Source organism: Pseudopodoces humilis, chromosome 5, assembly GCF_049639895.1.
Source record: "Pseudopodoces humilis isolate 2021_Gansu_Grassland_sample_001 chromosome 5, ASM4963989v1, whole genome shotgun sequence".
NCBI lineage: Eukaryota > Metazoa > Chordata > Aves > Passeriformes > Paridae > Pseudopodoces > Pseudopodoces humilis.
Window position 1 is genome coordinate 12,743,504 of NC_142204.1, and position 19,687 is coordinate 12,763,190.

The 19,687-nt window shown below is 43.7% G+C and overlaps 1 protein-coding gene across 5 annotated transcripts; it reads right to left on the reverse strand.

The window, feature by feature from the left end:
• Positions 1-1,474: 1,474 nt before the first annotated feature.
• On the reverse strand, positions 1,475-18,755 carry NOBOX (NOBOX oogenesis homeobox). Of its 5 annotated transcripts, none has more exons than XM_088055446.1 (9): positions 17,228-18,755; positions 14,359-14,694; positions 13,577-13,683; positions 13,325-13,443; positions 12,302-12,435; positions 6,086-6,359; positions 5,281-5,588; positions 2,874-3,182; positions 1,475-2,419 (listed from the first exon to the last, which is right to left on the reverse strand). In XM_088055446.1, the coding sequence occupies exons 1-9, from the start codon at positions 17,292-17,294 to the stop codon at positions 2,394-2,396; spliced, it is 1,680 nt and encodes a 559-aa protein (XP_087911572.1). In that variant the 5' UTR covers positions 17,295-18,755; the 3' UTR covers positions 1,475-2,393. The 5 variants fall into 5 exon arrangements, with proteins under 5 accessions (XP_087911572.1, XP_087911571.1, XP_087911570.1 ...); XM_088055445.1 differs by having other exon boundaries at positions 14,206-14,694; XM_088055444.1 differs by having other exon boundaries at positions 2,874-3,179; positions 14,071-14,694.
• Positions 18,756-19,687: the final 932 nt, after the last annotated feature.

The following is a 19,687-nucleotide window of genomic DNA, read 5'->3' on the forward strand; positions in this document are numbered from 1 at the left end:
TTCAAAAGAGGAACCAGCCAGGCAGCCATGGAATTTGGAATTTTGATCTTGCCCACCCTAACAAAATGAGCCTTCTTGAGACTTAACACGAAAAGGGAATAGCTAATGAAAGCACCCATGGTGTTTTGTCCAACACACACCTAATTCCACTACACATTGCAGCAGGGAGAACAGCACAAGGAACCTGGAATGCTGGGATTCCAAGACACCAGTGCAGCATGGATTGCAGGTGCAATAGGAGGGTTACATGAGGATGGAAGGCTCTTCACCTTGGTGGGACACCTGCCACATGGTCAAGGGTTGTTACTGCTTCTGCCAGAGGCCGCACTGGGAAAAAAATCCTGCCTGTGGTTAACCCTGGTTTGACTCCAAAGCCAACAGGAGCACAAAGAGGATGAATCTGGCCATCCACATACCCTCAGGTACCCACCCTTTCCTTCTCTTTCTGATAGGAAAGAAATCTCAGTTCAAAACTCCAAGCCCAATTGAACCTGGCAAGTTTAACAGACAAGCATGGAAATAAAATCGGACCATTCCCAGAAAAGTTTATGTTTTACTCAAAAGATTAAATGCAAAGGATTGGCCGTTTCAAAAATTACACTGTGCTTATTCACTCCCCAAACCTTTTGAGATTACAGCATATAAAGCTCAGTGTCACATTCAGACTGCAAATGCTGTAGGCAGATGTTGCAAGCTGGGGTGGGGACTCTGCCAGCAGACCACATCCCAAAAGCCTATTTCTGAAAATGTATATTTCGCAAAAAACACACTAAATTATTTTCTTCTTTGTTGTATGAGAAGGGGCAAGTAGGGCTGAACAAGCTGGCATTCTGTTGGTTTTGTCCTCTTCCAAACCTGGAAGGGCTGGTTTGGGATCCAGACAAGATTCCCAGCCAGCCCTCACTATGATGAATTTTGCAGTCATCACCAGCAACAGCTTTCAGAGTGACTTGTACTTGCAATGAAAACTCCTATTCACACCTCTTGGAAATACTGGTTTAGGCTGTTCAATGGAGGATAAGTGGAACAAGTGTGAATTAATGCACATTCCCAACTATTCTCAGCTTACTATAGGCAAGAATTAACTTTTGTTGTAGGAAATGGAAATTCTGGAATAGCCACACGAAGCTGTAGACTCAAAATCTGTCCCTGTCTATACTGCTTAGTCTTTCAGCAGCATCCAGCCATGGCCAGACATAAACCAGTGTCTTACAGGAGGAAGAAAAAACAGAGGAGCTGCAGCATCTAGCTCCTGTCAGACACTCCATGTCCAGATTGCAGAGGAACTGAAACAAAAGATGTGGAAATGCCTAAATTCACAAGGTACAAGAGGGGCACCCACATCACAGTAAACATAAAAATTATTTGGACATTTTCTGTGTCTAAAAGCCAGTGGAAAGACTCAGGGTTAAACACTGGAAGTAACAAAGGAAATGCACATCCCTCTTCCTAAAACACGATGGTCTTTTCTCACAAGAACACAGCCTGACATCCATTTTAGCCACTCGTCTTACACATCCTACACATCCAGGTGGTTACAGCTCCTCTGGGAAGTACAGTTCCTGGGAACTGTAGCTCTCAGAGTGAACAACTCTTCACTGGAGTCCTCTGGTCCTGCTGCTGACCACTGAGTTTAGGGATGTTTCCCAGGCAAAGTAGGAGCTAAGATGATCACGCCAAGTTCAAACAGATCAATTCAAATTGGATGCTAAAGCAATTAATAATAGACGGGGACCCAGTTACACTGCCAGCATTTATAGTTACAGTCTTGCTGCTGCTTATTGTTACAGTTTTACAATGATTTTTTTTTTTTTTTAGAATAATTCAAGAGTAGCAAACACCAAATCACTACTGGACTTCCACAATGAAGACTTATTTTGTTGTCTGGAGTCCTTAAAATCAAGTGTAGGTGCTGGAGTTTCTCCTCCTGTTTTGCATGTATCTTATGCCTCCTGGTTTCTCTTCCCATGTATTCCAAGACAGCAGCCAGACCTTCTGACACTTGCATGATATGGAATTTTTACTCATGGGACTCTGGTTCCTTTATCAGCTCTTTCCTGTCTGAGGGCTGGTCAAGATTAGAATAAAGAAAGGAGATTTGCAAAAAAAACCCAAAAAACCAAACCAAACCAAAACAAAAGATAAAAAAAGCAAAACAACAAAAAAAAAAAAGAGCAGGAACTTTTATTTTTTATTGAGTGAAATATCCCTGCTTCATTTTTATGCAAGAAAATAATCATGGCAACAAGAAAAAAAACACAACCAAAAGAAGAAATAAAATGAAAAAGTGCATCTGCTGCGAATATTATTATTCTTTTCTTTTTTTGACTCTTATTTTGCAGAGTTTAAAAGAGCAACTTTTCCTCTTCCTTTTTTTTTCTCAGAGTGCAAGATCAGTCATTAATTTCTTCTTTAGTTTCTGCAAAAAAACCCAAAACACATTCATAAGAAAATGTCACACAAAATACCTTGAATTTTTCAAATGTTTTATATCTCAAAATTAGATCCACAGAAAACCCTCCCTTCCCCTTTTTGCTTCTTGGTGAAGTTCTGCCTTGAACAGAGATGTTTATGCCTCTGGAAATCTTGGAAATAATCAGTTCTGTGTAGCCATACAGCTCACAACAAATGATGTCTGAAGAAACATGGAACTTTGCCATCTATTTTACTGACTTTTCTGTCCCCATTTCCAAAAACAGATGTATCTAAGAACTAGGTATAGAATAGGTATAGGATCATGGGAGCTGTCTCAGGCAGCAGCTCACAAAAAAAATAATGCCACAGTTTTCATCCTGCCTTCAGGGTAACTACTGCTGTCTTGGGACTCTTCCCTTTCCCCCCCTTCTTCTCCAAGAAAACAATCAGTTTGTTACCATCAATAGTCTCTCCTTTCTTGCTGCTGCTCTCTATGTCCTCTTTTTCAGTGAGTGCTGCCGACTTTGGCTCTGTTTGGTGGCTCTGGTAGGAACTTTGCTCTGGTGGTGTCACTCCCGTTTGTTTTCCAGTTTGTGGCATGGATTCCACTACTGTTGTGTTGGGCACTTGAAGGAGAGATGGCTCTGTGAAGTACTGTCCTCCTGCAGTGCTAGAAAAAGGCATTTGGGAATGCAACTGATTGGAGAAAGGAGCTCCCTGCATGTAGAAATCACTCCAGGGCACAGCTGGATAGGCAGGGATGTCTGCTGAGGGAAAAGCCACCAAGAAAGAAAGAATAATTAAAAGAATGAAAACATGTCTATGTACAAGATGTGTGAGTTGTGCTTTGCTCAGTGCAAACACAGCTTTGCAGTGCAGCAGACACCACACACACATCAATGATCACTTTGCTCTTTATACTGCCGTGTATTTGACCAAAACATGGTTCTTTGGCAGAAAAGCTTAGGGAGTTCATAGCATTGTTATAATCTAAAAGAAAATCCATGCCACTCAGCACTGATCCTGAGTCTATGTAATGATAGTAGAGACACCCCCCTCAAGTTGTTTTCTTTCCCAGTCCTATTTTCCAAGGCAGCTCTGCCAGGCATAAAATGGACGCTTAATCTTCACTTTCATTTATAAAAGCTGTAAACCAGGAAGCAGGAATGTTTTGTTAATTAATAACCATAATTCAACTAAGCTGCTCACTTTGCTTATGTGCTGATGTAAGGCTCACAGGTGTGTCTGCACTGACAGACTGGTTTCCAGCCCTGCATTTTCGGAATCCTGGAACCTTTTCAGGAAGAAATTCCTGCCTTGTGAGGGTGGTAAGGCACTAGAACTCAGAGGACTCGTGGTTGCCCCATCCCTGGAAATGTTCAAGGCCAAGTTGGACAGGGCTCTGAGCAACCTGATCTAATGTCCATAGCAGAGCATTGGAACTGGATGAACTTTAAGGTCCCTTCCAAACCAAGCCATTCCAGGATTTCATGATTCTGTGAACTTGGTCATCCCCACTGCATACCAGAAAAGTAATTCACTGCTGACTGTGCTCTGGACAGAAGTATGGAGTAAGAGAATATCAGCTCTGCCTCTGTTCCTTCAACAACCTTCCAACTTCACCAGCTTGCACCTTTACACACCCCTTGATGCTCATACAACATGCCCCAAGGAATGCAACCACACTTAGGCACCAAGCTAGAAAAACTAATTTGATCCAGTCTGGGGTATAGCCCTCTCATTATTTCTGGCACTTCAGACTGAAAAACCACAGAAAATAATAATTATGCCTTGGAACTAGAGCAGGGAGCAGGGCCAAGTGTCTTCGATAGCATGGGTGCTGCCAACCTGTCCTGCACAATGTCAGCTGTGAAGAGTGGGGACAGGAGCCAGCTTGCAGCCTGATGTGAGTCAGACTTCCCTCCCTGACAAGGTCCACAGAACTGGAAAAAAAACAGCAGCAGCATCTGTGGGCTAAAACTCTTTGTTCTCTCATGTCATGAGACAAGGGATGGAACTTTTGGAGTGTGACCTTAATTTAACAAACCTGTCCATCCAAATGAATTAAGTACAACAGTTTCTCATTTGATTATACTTGGGCTTGAATAACTTCAAAATACAAAGCACAGACACAAAACAAGGAGATCAACAATGCCATTTTTACCTAAAGTTTGGCTTTTTTAGGGTTTTTTTTGGGGGGGGGGTTTGTTTTGGAGGTTTTTTTTGGGGGGGGGGGGGGGTTAGGCTTGAGGTTGTTTTTTTTTTCCATAAAATTATGCTGGAGTGCCTTCATCTCAGAGCTGTTGCAAATTCAAGTCAGATGAAGAATCTATGTCCATACTCTGTCAGCTCCTGTCTCTCTCTTCCTTTGCATTACCCTGAGATACATAAAGTGATTTCAGAGTGGTTTCTGCAGAAGCCAAACAGTGAGAAGGCTGTTTTTCCTCACTATCTCCAACTATCCCATCTGCTGTGGCACCTTTTCCACTTTGCCCTTGACTCCCACCACATGCAACAAAAGAGTGTTTGTGCACACAACAGGACGCTCCTGGAAAAGTTACTTCTCCAGTCCAGACAAATCTCTGCACTATCTGACACATTCACATTTAATACTATTCCCGACGTGTGCAGTCCAGAGAGTAACTTTTGATTCAAATTAACAGGTCACTCAGCACTTTAAGACAAACAAGCATACAAGAAAATGAAGTGAAAAAAAGACAAGCACATCTATAGATTTGTGCAGGCATGTGAATGGTCCTTCTTTCTGTCACTGTCATCAGTGAACCCACTGATCTTGCTGAATGTTTCAGGGTATTATTTAGTTACTCCAGAGGAGCAGGATACCAAAATATTTCAGAAATTTACCTGAATATCCACTTGGCTGCTGTGGCATGAGTGGTCCCCCCATGTTGTTTTGTACATAGCCTTGCATGGCTCCACAGGTTATGGCTCCACCACTACCAGGTAAGTCAGGGAAAGGTGGATGGGACTCCAGGGGTGTTGGAAGAGGAAGGTGGTCATTGGAGAACATATTGCTGGCCAGGTGACCTTGGTGACAGAACTGGGAGAGCTGATAGATTTCCCCCTCACTGCTGTACTGAGAGTAGGTGGCCTCCAGGTTGTCTCCAGGCTCCAGGTGCTCGGGATAAGGGCAAGAAACTGGTGAACTGAAGCTGCAGAGAGCAAGGAGATAGGCAACCCAGAGATTAGAGGAGGGTCAACAGCTACACCAGCCTGTCCAACTAACAACTGTTTTATTGCCAACCCTTCCTCCCAAATACCAGGCACAGGACAAGGGCAACAAAAGCCACTTGAGCAAAGCGCTTTCACAGCAGGATTCTTGAACAATGGGTATTAGTGGGAATTATCTTCCCACTCTCCAAAGCCCACCCCAAAGCTTGGAACAGTTTCCTCACTTTCACTTGACAGCATGCAATTCTGAGAGCACTCTGAGTACAGGTAGCACCTGTCTCATAGCAGGCATCTTGTCCTGTTATGCACATTATACAGCTTTTCATACTCCCTTTAAAGGATATTGTCACATCTGCATCTCACTTTTCATTAACGCTCCCGCCTAATTTCTTATCCCCTGTCCCATATTCACCCTCCCAAGGTTTCTCCCAGGAGGCCGCTTTTTTCATCTCCCTCAAAGACACTCTTCTGCTCCTACCCTTGATTCTGGACGCCGTAAGAGAAAGTTTCCCTGGAGCCGTTTTCGTGACTGGCCAAGCTGCAGTCACTGCTGGGAGTGTCCAGCATCAGGGGAACAATGTGGCTCTGGGGGTCGAAGGCCAGGCTAAGCGCCAGGCTGGCCCTGCGGATGGGAGGAGGGCTGGGAAAGCAAGGGAAGCACTCAAAGTCGCTGGCTTTTAACTGCAGCTCCGGCAGCGCCTTGCTCTGAGCTTGGGCTTCACAGGGTGCCACTATTCCTGCCACCGAGGAGGCTGTGAATAAAACAGAGAGACTGTCACACTGGGCAGTCACACCGGGAATCTGCAGGAGCAAGCAGAGGGAATGACAAGAGGAGCAGGACAGAAAAGCAAGATGCCAGTGAAAGAGTGGATGTTAACTGATGGGAATAAAAGTAAATGAGTACCAGTGCTGCTGTTGAGAAGCAAAAGGGAGTAGTAGCAAGCTCTCTGGAACACAGGATGATGTTTATTGGTTAAATAAAATTACCTTTGTGATTTCAGTCTCTGCATAGTATCTTTATCCAGCTCTCAAGAAGGCAGATAAATGAAGCAAAGTACTTCTTGGAAAAGAGCCAGGAACAATCCCCCAGTCATCTTCCATTTCTACTGTCCTCTGGGAGGAGTGTGCTGCACACATCACCCTTTTGAAAAAATGATCTGTTCTTTCAAAGAAACAAAGCCGTGCCTTTACAAATCCACTGTCTAGGCTGTTTTGAAACACGTTTTCACTCCTGCTTTGGCCTCTGATGAGTCATGCCAAAACCAAAAATTAAAAAAGTAGAGATGGCAGCTCAAAGTCCTTGGGAAAAAGAAGATGGAAGATGGAAAATGAAACCAACACCTTTTGGCTGCTAGAATCTTATTTGGTGATCTGTCTCCTCAGTCACTGCTGGAAAAGGAGACACGAACAGTTTCCTACACAACAGCCTTTGTGGAAAGGGAACAACAGAGGAAAGTAAAGGTCAGAATCAGGGATGCTGGTGATCCAGAGTAACAACTACACACGTCAACAACAACTATACATACAGTAAAAACATATACACACTCAAGAAGCTTGGGCATGGTGCAAGAAAATGAGTCTCTCTCTTATTACAGCAATTAGCAAATGGTTTCTCTCTTCACAAATGTAGCCATCACATGTGCAGGAAGCTGCAATGATTTCTCCAGTCTAACTAGGCTGAACCAGCAGGAGTACGAGAAGAAAGAGAGAGAGGAGAGACGAGGAGAAAGGGGGAGGGAGGAGAAAGGGGGAGGGAGGGGAAGGGAGGGGGAGGGAGGGGGAGGGAGGGGGAGAGGGAAGACGAGGTGCTAAGGTGAAGCTCTCCCACACATGGCAAAGGTTTCAGGGAAGGTCTGCAGCTGCACTTCAGCCTTGCAGGCATAGACAGTAACATCAAGTGCACTCCATCAGGTGTGACTCAAAGGCCTTAAACACAAAACTAAACATAAAGATGCCACAAGTATGAGCAGCCTTAAGACAATTCTGGAATGCATGTCCAGAGAGCTAATGAGGCGTTTCCACTTCAACATCTTACAGCACTGTTTCTCAGATTCCTCACTGTGCTACGCAGCTTTGTGCCTCTTATTGCATCTTCCCACATTCTGGATTTTTTTCCAGCTCTCTGCAGCCACGGAAAGAAGGAATCACAATGTTTCAATGAAAACTTGAAGCTGTTTTCAAGTTTTCAATAGCCCTGATTTTGGGCTCAGTCAGAAAACTGAAGATCTAGGATGGCATTTCTGAAGCATTCCCATTCCCAGGCAGTTCTCAGTGGTTTATTTTTCTTGTTTGAACACACTATTTATCCATGCCAGGCAGCATCTGTGATGTGCCTGTCACATTCCAGGTTTTTGGCTTAGCCAGAAATGAAGATCACTTCTGATTTTTTTTAAAACTCTTCTTTAGCACTGATTCTCCTGACCACTGTGCCCCAGAATGTTTACACAAATGTTATGGAACAGCAGCCATGGGGGACACAACTTACCTGAAAACCAGTCTATATCCAGGTAAAGCTCCAGTTCAGTAATGACAGCAGGATGAGCTGTTCTGCTGACAGCCCTGCTCCTCCTCAGGATGGACACAAGCAGCCCAGGAAATCACTTCTAAACCCACTTTCATACCTACTAAGAATTTTATTTTTTAAAAAATATTTGCAATGCTTAGTGCAGACAATCTTTGTGGATCATGGCAATAGGACACCCAGGCAATGAGACTGTGAGACAGCACCCTTGATCTCCAAAGAGCTGGTTCAGCCTTTTCTAAAGTTTCCTCAGCTCCTCTGTCCTTTCAAAGAGACACTGAAATTGTGTTTCTAAATAAAGTCACAAGTGCAGTAAGAAGAAACAATACCCAGAGAAGTAATATCTGCTGAATCTGACATATCTACAGAAGATTCCAGAGCTGTTCCATGAAGAATTCTGACCCCTGGCTTAAGATAACACTTACACTGCACAATTCTGCAACTCTTCCTGACACTGATGTAGAGAGAGAGAATCTCAGAAGGCTTTCCAGTGAACATGGGAATGTAACAGTAGGATTTTTATTTCTTGCTTCCATTCCTCCTGGGTTCTCAGTCCATGAGATGACCTTGGGAATTTTGGAGAGCAATTTAATAATTTACAGCTTCAGATCTCTGAACCAGTCCTGGCACTAGACTTGACTTAACTCTAGAATGGTTATTCTATTTCAGGCCTTTACTGGAACATCAAGGACCATCACAAAGCTTTCCTTAGATTCGTCCCTGTCTTGAAATTATGAGAAAACATATTTGTTTTCAAATTTGTTTGAAAGCCAGAGTCCTATAAGTGAAGTCATGGGAGCTTGTAGTTTATTTACTGTTCTTTGACAGACCATATCCAGCTTCATCCAATTGTCCCAAGATTTCCATTAGAATCCCACCTCTGCCAGTGAATTTAATCATCTTGCTATTTCCTTAAGAGTTACCTGCATAGGCTGCACTCCTGACAGGTATCCTTAGCAAGGCAGATGCATGAAACAAAGGATTTCCTGCAAAAGCACCGGTGAGACAGAAAAATCTCTGCCCACAAACCAGAGGCACAGAAAGGAACTTTTCTTTCTAATGGGAAAACATAAGCCAATGAATCACAGATATATATGTATGAGTAAGAAATCTCAGAAGACCAAGAAAAGCTTCAAGTAACTGCCAGTGTAAATAAAAAAAAGCCATTAATTTTAATCACAATGTCTAGCAAAATTAAAAAAATAACCAAAAAACCAAAACATTTCTGTGATCAAAGCATGCTCAAAATTGAAGTTTTGAGGCACAAAAGGTTCTTATGGCAAGTAGTGTGGCTGCTATATCCAAATCAGAAGCCATAACTACCAGCAAGGTAACGCACATCTCAAATGCAACTCACTGACTTTTTTAATCAGCTTGTTTGGAGAACTAGTAAAAATAGTGGGACATAAAAAAAAAACCCACCAAACCCACAAACCAACAGATAGTCAGAAGTACTGGATAGAGCAAGGAAAAACAATGGAAATTGCAGCATTGAACACTCTGCAGAGGTCTCATGCACCTAATTTTCTTGTCCTGCTGAAAGTGGTTAAAAAGGAAAGCACCTGAATAGTCACTCCAGCAGGTCACACTCTGTGGGCCCAACTGCACCATGTTGCACAGATCCCAAAGGCTTTTGCTGAAACCATCCATGAACTGTTTACCATAAGGGACACTACTAAGCAATTGCTTTTGCCTTGTAAATTGATAACCTTTTTTATTAATCTGTTTCCTCTTTTGTTTTTCTCCTGTTAATTCATCCTTATAAATTAGGGTTATATCCTATCTTCCTTCATTTTCTGAGATGTCCTAATAAAGAAAACAAGTGGTCCATGGATGGCCCTATTTTTAGGCCAGCTTTTTTTTCTGAACAAGGATGCTGAATGAATTCAAGTCATGTTGGCTTTAATTTTCCTTCTGTTTCATTTTTTGCTTTCATTCTTAAAGAGAAAAAGTCTGATTTTGCAATGGTAAACAGCAACAAAAAAAGTGAGTTTCATTCCCCATAGTTGTGTTATCCTGCATTTAGTAAGGCAAAACTGCAACTGGCGCTTTCCAGGTGATTGTGCCATGCAGATCTTTCTTCTACAAGGATTCTCTACATGTAATATCAGTCTTTTCCTTCACAGAGGACACTTGCCCTTTTTTCTTCCTTACACATTGCACCAAGAATGGATACCTGTCTTTCCTAGCAGAAGTGTTCCACATGGAGAGCTGCATCCCATTGTGGAGATCCCCCAGAAAAAAATGGCTCAATGCAAGCAGAAGACAAGATCGTGTCCCTGAACGAAACTTAATTCTCTGACAGGCACTGCCTAACAGGGCAAATGACTTCAAACTGACAGTGAGTAGGTTTAGGTTGGATACTAGAAGGAAGTTCTTCCCTGTGAGACCCTGGCTTCAGTTGCCCAGAGAAGCTGTGGATGCCCCATCCCTGGGAGTATCCAAGGCCAGGTTGGATGGGGCTCTGAGCAATCTGGGATAGTGGAAGTGGAAAAACTGCAGCTAACTGAATTACAGTCCTATTGGTTAAAAAGGTTATTGGATTGACTAAAGGAGCTGTTGCTTTGAGAGGATGACAGGCAAACTTAAATGACGGAAGTACTAGATTAGGTTATAAAGAAAGTATCTCAATTACATACTTTTAGCAATACATAAAGCATTCTAAACTTATTGATGCAATCTTACAGTTGCTTTCCACCATACCAAAATACCTCTAGAGGTAAAACCACTATTAAAAATTTTGAGTAATTCTAAGAAAATTAGTTGCAGGAACTGGGCTTAATACAGATAACTAAATACTGATATATTCAGAGCACAACGAGGAGACAGACATAATGACATGAAATCCCAAAGAATTAATTACACTGGGAAGCAGGAAAACACACAGCAGTACCACATGTCAGCACATCTACTGCTTGGAATATCCGTCCCTAAAAAAGTGGCGGAGTCCTCAGCACTTTGGAAATCTTTTCATATTGTGCCAACTTGGAAACACAAAAGTATCTAGGAAATGCTTTAGGGAGCACCCCTGACTCTAGGGAATGCTCTTTGACTGCACATATCAATAAACAATTAGACAAATCCTCTCTCTTTCACCACCATCAATCTTTTAACACAGCTCGGGTAGAAAACTGGTCGAACAGCACACCCCGCCGACTTAAAACGCCACTGCAACAGTGTTTAAACTCGGCCCTCAGCTTTGGAACTCAGTCACTCTCACTGCCTCAAGGTCTTGCATAAAATGGAAATCTGCCCTGCCTGGAGAAGGCAAGGAAGCCCCTTTGGATGATTTAAGGTGTGGAGTACCTGATGGAGCCTCTACAACACCAGCAGTTTACAGAGTGCACCTTCCTTACGCAGCTCACTTGGCTCAGATTGTAGCCAGGATGTTTCCATCCAAACCAGAATATGGGAAGTGACATCAGAACCAGAACAACACTTCCCTCATCGTTTACAACAGCAGGACCACTGTCAAACAGCTGTTATGGAAGAATGCCCTGCCCACTTATCCTTATGAAGTCCTATTCAGAATTCCTTGCTGGCTTGTGCTAGGACAGAAACAAGGACTACAAACCTGTCTCCAGAATTAGCACAGAGGAACCACGGTGCTGGTACATAACTGGTAGAGACTCAATCATCAGTGAGCTGCTATACCTACAGTCACAGAATCATTGGAAGAGACCTTAAGGATCATCTCATTCCACACCCCTGCCATGGGCAGGGACACCTTCCACTATCCCAGGTTGCTCAGAGCCGCATACAACCTGGCCTTCGACACTTCCAGGGATGTGGCATCCACAGCTTCTCTGTGCCAGTGCCTCACCACCCTTACAGGAAAGAACTTCTTCCTAATACCTAAACTAAATGTCCTCTCTTTCAGATTGAAGCCATTCCTTCTTGTCCCACCACTACAGTTCCTGATGAAAAGTCCCTCTACAGTTTCCCTGTAGACCCCTTTAGATACTAGAAGGTTCCTCTGAGGTCTCCACAAAACCTTTGCTCCTTCAGGCAGAACAGCTCCAACTTTCTCAGCCTGTGGAATGACCTGGTGTCACTTTTTGCACTGATGGCATAAGGCTCTGACATGGCCTTTCCTAAAGCATTTGGGAACCTCCCAGCTCCACCAGCTAATGCTGCAGCTGTGCAAAACACTTGTGTTGGTCAGGATCTCACCTGAGGCAGAGGTGGGGGATGCAGGAAGTGTGCTGAACAGGCTGGAGGAGTTCATAGCTCCAAGGTCTCTTCCCAGCATGCCAGGCTGGTCTCCAGCAGCATCAGGCAATGGAGGCACAGGCAGAGGAAGTGCCCTGAAGCAGACACAGAAGACAAAGCAGGGCGTTATGACCAATCATACACTCTTCTATCTGACAAGGATCTTATATCACCAGCAAGTGCAAAGGGAAAGCACTGGCTGACTACAAGGGCAAGGAATCCTGTAGCAAAAGTCTCTGGGGTAGTAGCCCCAAGAGACTTGTATAGGACAGGCAGCAGGAACAGTGCAATGAAGTAAGGCGCTCTCCAAACTTTCACTTTAATTTCTCCTCTTCCACTTAATTTTTCCTTTCTTTCATTCTGTTTTCTTCATAAGAAGACACTCACTCCAGATTGCCATAAATACATCCCTATGGAGATTGATTTCTCCCCTCACACATTCACCATCCCTTGAAAGACCATCTATCCTCTCACATATTCCCTTTCCCCCCTTTAATGCCCTCTTCTTACATATGAAAGGTGCTACCTTGTATTTCTTCAAAGAAGTCCATGACTTTCTAAGACTGATCTAAGCAAGCAGAATTTCCATCACCAAGTGAAAAATCCATAGAAATGGAAAGCAGTGGTGGGGGAACTCCATTAAAAGAATCCCCAAACACACACAAAGCACCTGGCCAATGCATTCACAGAAACTAAAAATGAAGAGATGATTCCAGAAACTTTTCCATCTCATCCCCTGCTCTCTACAGAGCAATTTCAATAGTTACATGACAAAATTAATTTGATTAATCTGTGCTACAGGTTAATCAAAAGGACTTTTAAGAGGGCCCACCACAATTTTCCCAGGAATCTAACAGGCTCCCTAGGTCCGACTCAATGCTCAGCTCTTCGCTGTTTAAAGGTAAAGGGGAAACAGCAAAAGAAAATAATTAATTTCTTAGGTATCAGTCGTAGAAAAATGACAAAACAGAGTAAATTCCTCACCCATAACCCTCTGATCCAAAGGGGACTGACAGAGCTGATGATGATGGATATTTTTTGTTGTCTTTTATACTCAACTTCTGCAATTTCCGCCACTTTGCCCTGCGATTCTGAAACCAGACCTGAAAAATGGGAAGGAAGGAATGCATTCAGGGAAGAAACCATCTACACATGGAACACTGGCAATGTCCAGTCCCTGCCTATCCCTTCTCTGCACAGAACCCACAGGCAGCACCGTCCCCCAGCAGGCATTACCAGGATACGCTGTGGCGTCACACCAACCACAGCTGCAATCTCCCTCCTCTTCTCATTGTCTGGATAGTGATCTTCCTGGAACATCCTCTCCAGCTCTTCTAGCTGCTCTAAAAATTATGCATTGTCCAAAGAGAGAGAGAGATGGGAAGTATGTGACAGGAAAACAAGAAAAAAAAAATAACAAGAGAGGGAAACGAGAAATAAGAGAGAAAAGAAAATGAACATTTTTACTATCCTTAGAAATATATGAGTAATAGAAAGGATTTTTTTAAAAATAAACAAAAATCTTTTGCTGTTTCAAAAGCAAAGAGCATTGCAAGTGATGTTTCAAAGGAAAGACACTCGGCAATCTCTATTAGTGGAAGTCTTCACACATCTAATGGTGTGGAGTACAGTGCAATACCAGTTAGAGCAGATCGGCACAGGGAAGGGAGCACCAAGTGCCACCGGCACTGCCAGTGTCACTGTGTGCCAGTCTGTGCCCTGGGATCTACCTGCACTATAGAAGGTGCGGGGCTTCTTCTTGACAGGTAAGGATTTTTTTCCCATGGCCACATCACAGCTGCCTCTGGACTCCAGGACTGAAGAGCCCTTGTAGGAATTCAGAGCTGCAGCGCTGGCTGGAGTACCTCTGGATCGGTGAGGGACCGGGCCGATCTCCTCCTGCCTGCAGGGAGCTCCAGACACTCCATTGGATGCTTTCTTAGTTTTTTCCTTCTCTGCCTCCTTTTCAGTCCCAGCATGGCAGTAACTCTCAGTGTGCTCTTGTGACCCTGACTGACCTGTCGGCTCCTGTGCTAATCCAACCTTCGTGTTACCGCAGAAATCCGACGGTTGCCCACACGCCAAGGCAAAGTCATGCTGGCCATCAAGGACAATGGAGCCTTGGGAAGATGACCCAGTTGCCCGCAGGGTGCTGCATCCCCCATCTTCTTTCACCTTCTTTAGAAAGCTGTTCCTATATTCTATTCCCAAGTTATCTTCAACTTTTTCTTGTCTGGCTGCGTCTGGGAGTGTAGGTAGCACACTGTTCCCTGCACTGTGGCCACCAACAGCATCAGCATCCACCACAAAGTGCTCTGCATTCAGCAATGAGTTCTCCTTCTCATCCTGGCACTCTACAAGGCAAAAATGGAGGAAAAAACCCTAAACCCCACCCCACATGCCCATTGCCTAAGGTGGATGTACCTGGATCAGGAGTTGCAGTTATGGGGGAATGAAAAGGCCACACAACAAAACCCAACAGTGATAAGAACCAGAGGGCTCAAAATAAAGACAGGTGCTGCCAGGAAAGCAATAGCAAAGAACCTGATGTGGTCAATATGGAGATATTCAAATGTGTGATGGGAAAAGCCTCATTTTAAAAGCAAAGTGTAAACTACAGAAGAGAGTAATTCCAGACACAGAGATTAAAGGGAAGCTTGCATATTACAAATACAGTAGTGGGAAAACAGCCCCATGGATACTACAGGTCTCTGGAATAAGCAACAGAACAAAAATCAATGACATGGCAAGATCCTGTCACCTTATTAAAATGAGCAAAAGAAAGACAGCAAAATTCTGGTCTACTGTGTCATCAGGGATTACCTGACAAACGTCACCACTTTTTTACTTTCATAGAATTCTATCATACCAAAGCTGGACAAGCAAAAAACCACTAATTGTACAATCTTCTAACTGCCTTAAATTATTTCTCTGAAGCTTCAGCCAGAGTTCTGAGTAATAGATTTACAAGATAGGGAATGAAATAGGGGGATAAGGACAAAATTAGGTACAAAAGTCTAAGAAAGTTTAACAAAATACACGAAGTGTGTTACAATAAGACAGACTGGATAATAGAAGACAGATCAAAAAGAACACAGCAAAAGAAATAATTAAAATAGGCAACAGAATAAGGCAGAAGCCTTATACTTTCCCAGCTGGCACATACATTTACAAATAAAAAGTTCCAAAAACCTCCCCAGTGGCTCAGAATGTGTGAGTCTGTGATTTCTGCTAGTTGAAATTTTTAAAATAAGTGATTCATTCATAAGAATAGGAAGTAGAGTAATAAACCCAAACCCATGTATTTGCCTCTGTCTGGAGAGAAGAAATTATGATGCAGACTGTTGGCAACATTTCAGTAGCATGTGACAACAGAGAAACTTAATAGTTTAATTTTTTAAGGAAAAAGATAAAATAATTTCATTTCACTGTGCTCTTTTTCTGATCAATATTAATGCAATGCCAAAATAAAAGGTTTGCTTCTGCCTGAATGTCTCTTTCTGAAACAACTGTTAATCAAGGAGGAGCCCTACAATTCTAGGCAGATGACAGAAACTTCATACAAGTATGAGGGGATGGCAGGCCGCTCCAAGATGCTCTGCCCAAGAGCATCTAATTTGCTTTTACAGGATTAAGAAAGCCTATTTAGTTGCAGGGGAAAGAAACAGAAGCAGGAAACAATGCAGCTTTAATAATTTGATCTTGTTAAGCAGCAACAAGTTTCCACTGCAGTTACATGAAATGAAATATCCTGATGGGGAGGGTCAAGAAGTGAATGAGGCAGAAGATGTCTCTGGTCTATGTAATTCCTTTTTCCTCTATCCTCCTGGTAGCATCTGAGTTTGTCTCACTCATCATATGAGGGAGGGAGGGAAAGTATTTTCACACAATTTGATGCAGTGTTTTTAACTGTTTCTATGCAAACCCCAGTATGTGTTTACATCACAAAATACATGTCCAAGTCTTATGTGGGTACCTTGTATCTGTAGCAGAAATGGACACCTGGTAATTTAATATTCTTGACAGATGTCCTCCAAATTAAATTAAACTGCTGTGTTTTATTTCTAGAACAGATAGCAAAGACCTCACAACAGTTTGGGACTACCAAGGAAAAGAGTCGAAATGAAAACCAAGTTGGAGGGAAAATGGGCCTTCCTGCCAACAAAGAGGGAAGTTATAAAACCATTCCTTTCTTCCATCATTTAGAGACGAGACTGAAAATCACTTTGTCCCCCTTTTAGACAAACAGAACATTAAGTAGAAGGGACTTTAACTGAGTGGGAATATCAGGAATAGGTAATTTGGGACACCTGGTGCACTTTCAGGAAGCCAAGCCCTCTTTTCCATCTCACAACCACTTTCTTGGACATTCCTTGGAACAAGCCAACTAGTTGAACTTGAAGGTTTTTAGGGTTGTTTGGGTCATTTTGGTTGTTTGGGGTACAAAGCCACCTGAACACACACACACACACACACACACACACACACAGACACACACACACACACACACGGCAGGACCAAAGAAACGGCTTCAGAGGTCCCTTCACACAAGGAAAAGCGGACAGCAGGGGAAGGTGCAAATGAGAAACACCGAGGCAGCGGGAGCCCCTCGGTGTGACACGAAGGAAAAGACCCCCCTGCCCCCTACCCTCAGCCAGGTGCTTTTACAAGCCAGGGGACACGAGGGCCGGGGAATCCATCATTCCCAGCCGCGGGGTCAGGACACGGCGGGGCTGAGAGAGGCTAATGAGTGCCCAGATAACATCGCTGTGCAGCGATTATCCTCCCCCGGGGCTGCTCATTAGGCTTATTGCCGGGTGCCTTCCCCCGTCATTAACGCGAGTCGGCATCACTAATCCCCCTACCCTCATCCATACCCTTCCTTACCACTGCCCATTCCCAGCCCTCCGGCCGCCCGCTCCTCCGGCCGCTGCTCCTCGCCCGCCCCGTCCATGCCGGCTCCGCGGCGGGCCCGGCCCGGCCCGGTTAATGCCCCACCCGGCGGCCCGTCCTGCCCGGCCCCAGCTGCCTCATCAAGGGCACCTGGGCAGAGCGCGGGAGGCCGCCCTACCCCCCAGCCGGGCCCGGGATCCACGCTGGGCCTTGTCCCCAAACTGGAATGTTCCAGCCTCGGTGAGGATATGGGGAAGAACGCTCCCCGTGGGGAGCTGGCTGAATTATCGACGCGTGAACCTCGGTGTTGCAAAACTCGCCCAGCCGTGGATGAGGGGAACCTTGCTGTCTGGACTGCTAGACCCAGTTCTGCGCTCCTCAATACGAGAAGGACAAGGAGCTACTGGACAGGGTCCAGCGGAGGGAAACAAAGAGGATGAGGGATCTGGAACGTTACAAGGAGAGACTGCAGGGCTGGGCCTGTTCTGGCTGGAGAAGACAGAGGGGATCTCATAATTTATATAAACATCTTTAAAGGGGTAGCATAAGAATGGTGCCACTCTTTTCAGTGGTGCCCAGTGACAGGACAAGGAGCAATGGCCATGAACTAAAACACAAAACGTTTAATCTCAACATGAGGAAGAACTTTTTTTTAATAGAGCACTGGAACAGTTGCCCAGGGAGGGAACGGAGTCTCCCTCTCTGGGGACATTCCAAGCTCATCTGGACATGTTCCAGTGTCACCTGCTCTAGGTGACCCTGACTAGAGCATCTCTAGAGGTGCCTCCCAAATCTAAGGATTCCGTGATTCTGTTCTTTTCCTGGGGCCTAGCAGGAAGACATTTGTTTTTTAACCTGCCTGCAGGTGTCCAGCAGTTTCTGGTTCTTCAGCAGCTGGGGGTTGCAAGGAACAAATGGCACTTCCTGACTTTTGGGTGCTGCAATTTGTGTCCTTTCAGTGCTTAACAATTCTTAGTAAAAAGACCTAACAGAGCAGCACCAGGCAGTGCTTGCATGAAGAATGAGACTCCCTTGTGTTTTGATGCACCAAAATACAATGTCCTTCATCCTCCTCCTATTTTTTGGCTCACCATTGTGTTGCTGTTGTTCTCCTCCCGAGGGTTCCCTCAAACCCCCTTTGTTTCAACATTCATTTTTAGCTTCTAAGGCCTTACTTCTGCACATGCTTTCACCTGAGAGTCATTTCATCAGGATGGAGCCAGTATAATTGGTGTAACAATGCACCTGGTTCAGCCATCAGCTGCAACAAGTTGGGGCTACTATGGCATTTAATTTGTTAACAGCATTCAGCTGACAAGACACAACGATCTTGGAGGGTCATGGGACCTCTTCAATATTAGAAAAAGTGCAAATATAAAAATTGCTATCTGCTTTAAACATTGTTTCTGTGCAAGGTTGTGTTTATTTACTGAACTCTGGTCCTAATGACACCTTTTTTGTGAGAACAGTAGGAACTGTGGAAAATGCTTCATTTTCCTTGAGGAGGGACCAACACTGGACTCCAGCACAGGGAGATTTGGGGATTTTTTGGAGCCATACATATATATATATAACCACACACACATATATATATGTATATGTATGTATATATATACTAATATATGTGTATATATATAGATATAAAACTACTTTATACTTATATGTGTTTTAAACTATTTTATATGAAAAATGTCAGCAGTCATATAATTTGATTTTCAGACATACACCATGACTTTCTTGGCTTCTCAACAAGACTTTTTAAATGCAGCTCATGCTTGTACTTCATTGCTATCCTTGTCACAAAAAGAAATTAGTGTACCTGCCCTCTGATGGTTGTCTTTAATTATTTCCCTTTTTTCAGTGTAGAAATCCTGAATTTCTTTTTTCCAGATACACTTTGTATCAATCTCCACAGGTTCCTGGGGAAGATACAGTGGCACCTCTCACAGAGTCTTTGGGAACAGCAAGAAAGTGTTGGGATTTGCATGACATACCCTATGCTTCTGTTTAATACTGATTTTCTGGTAAATCAGGTATTAGATAATGTGGGGAGAAATCCTGACAAATAATTAAGACTGTCACAGAACACAGTAGGCACTCTGCTAACTTGATTCTTGCACTGTGAATGTGCAGTTGGGAGGGATATTGTACTAGTTTGATTGAGTTTGTACGAATCAGAGATGTCAATCAGTTTCAAAAAGCACTTCAGTGTAAATTTGTTTATGGATTTTGGTGGCAGGATGGTGCTGGGGCTAAAAGTTTAACTAAATAGTGAGAAGTTGAGGCCTATCTGAAATCTAAGAAATCAAAGTAACCCGGGGTATAAGCACTTATTCTTAGAAGCTGACCTTTAAATGCTCAACATACAAAGGCCTGACATCAGGAAATAAAGGCTATACCTGTGACAGGGACAAGTTAACCTTTGATCCAACTAGTTAAAAAGAGTGTACAAGT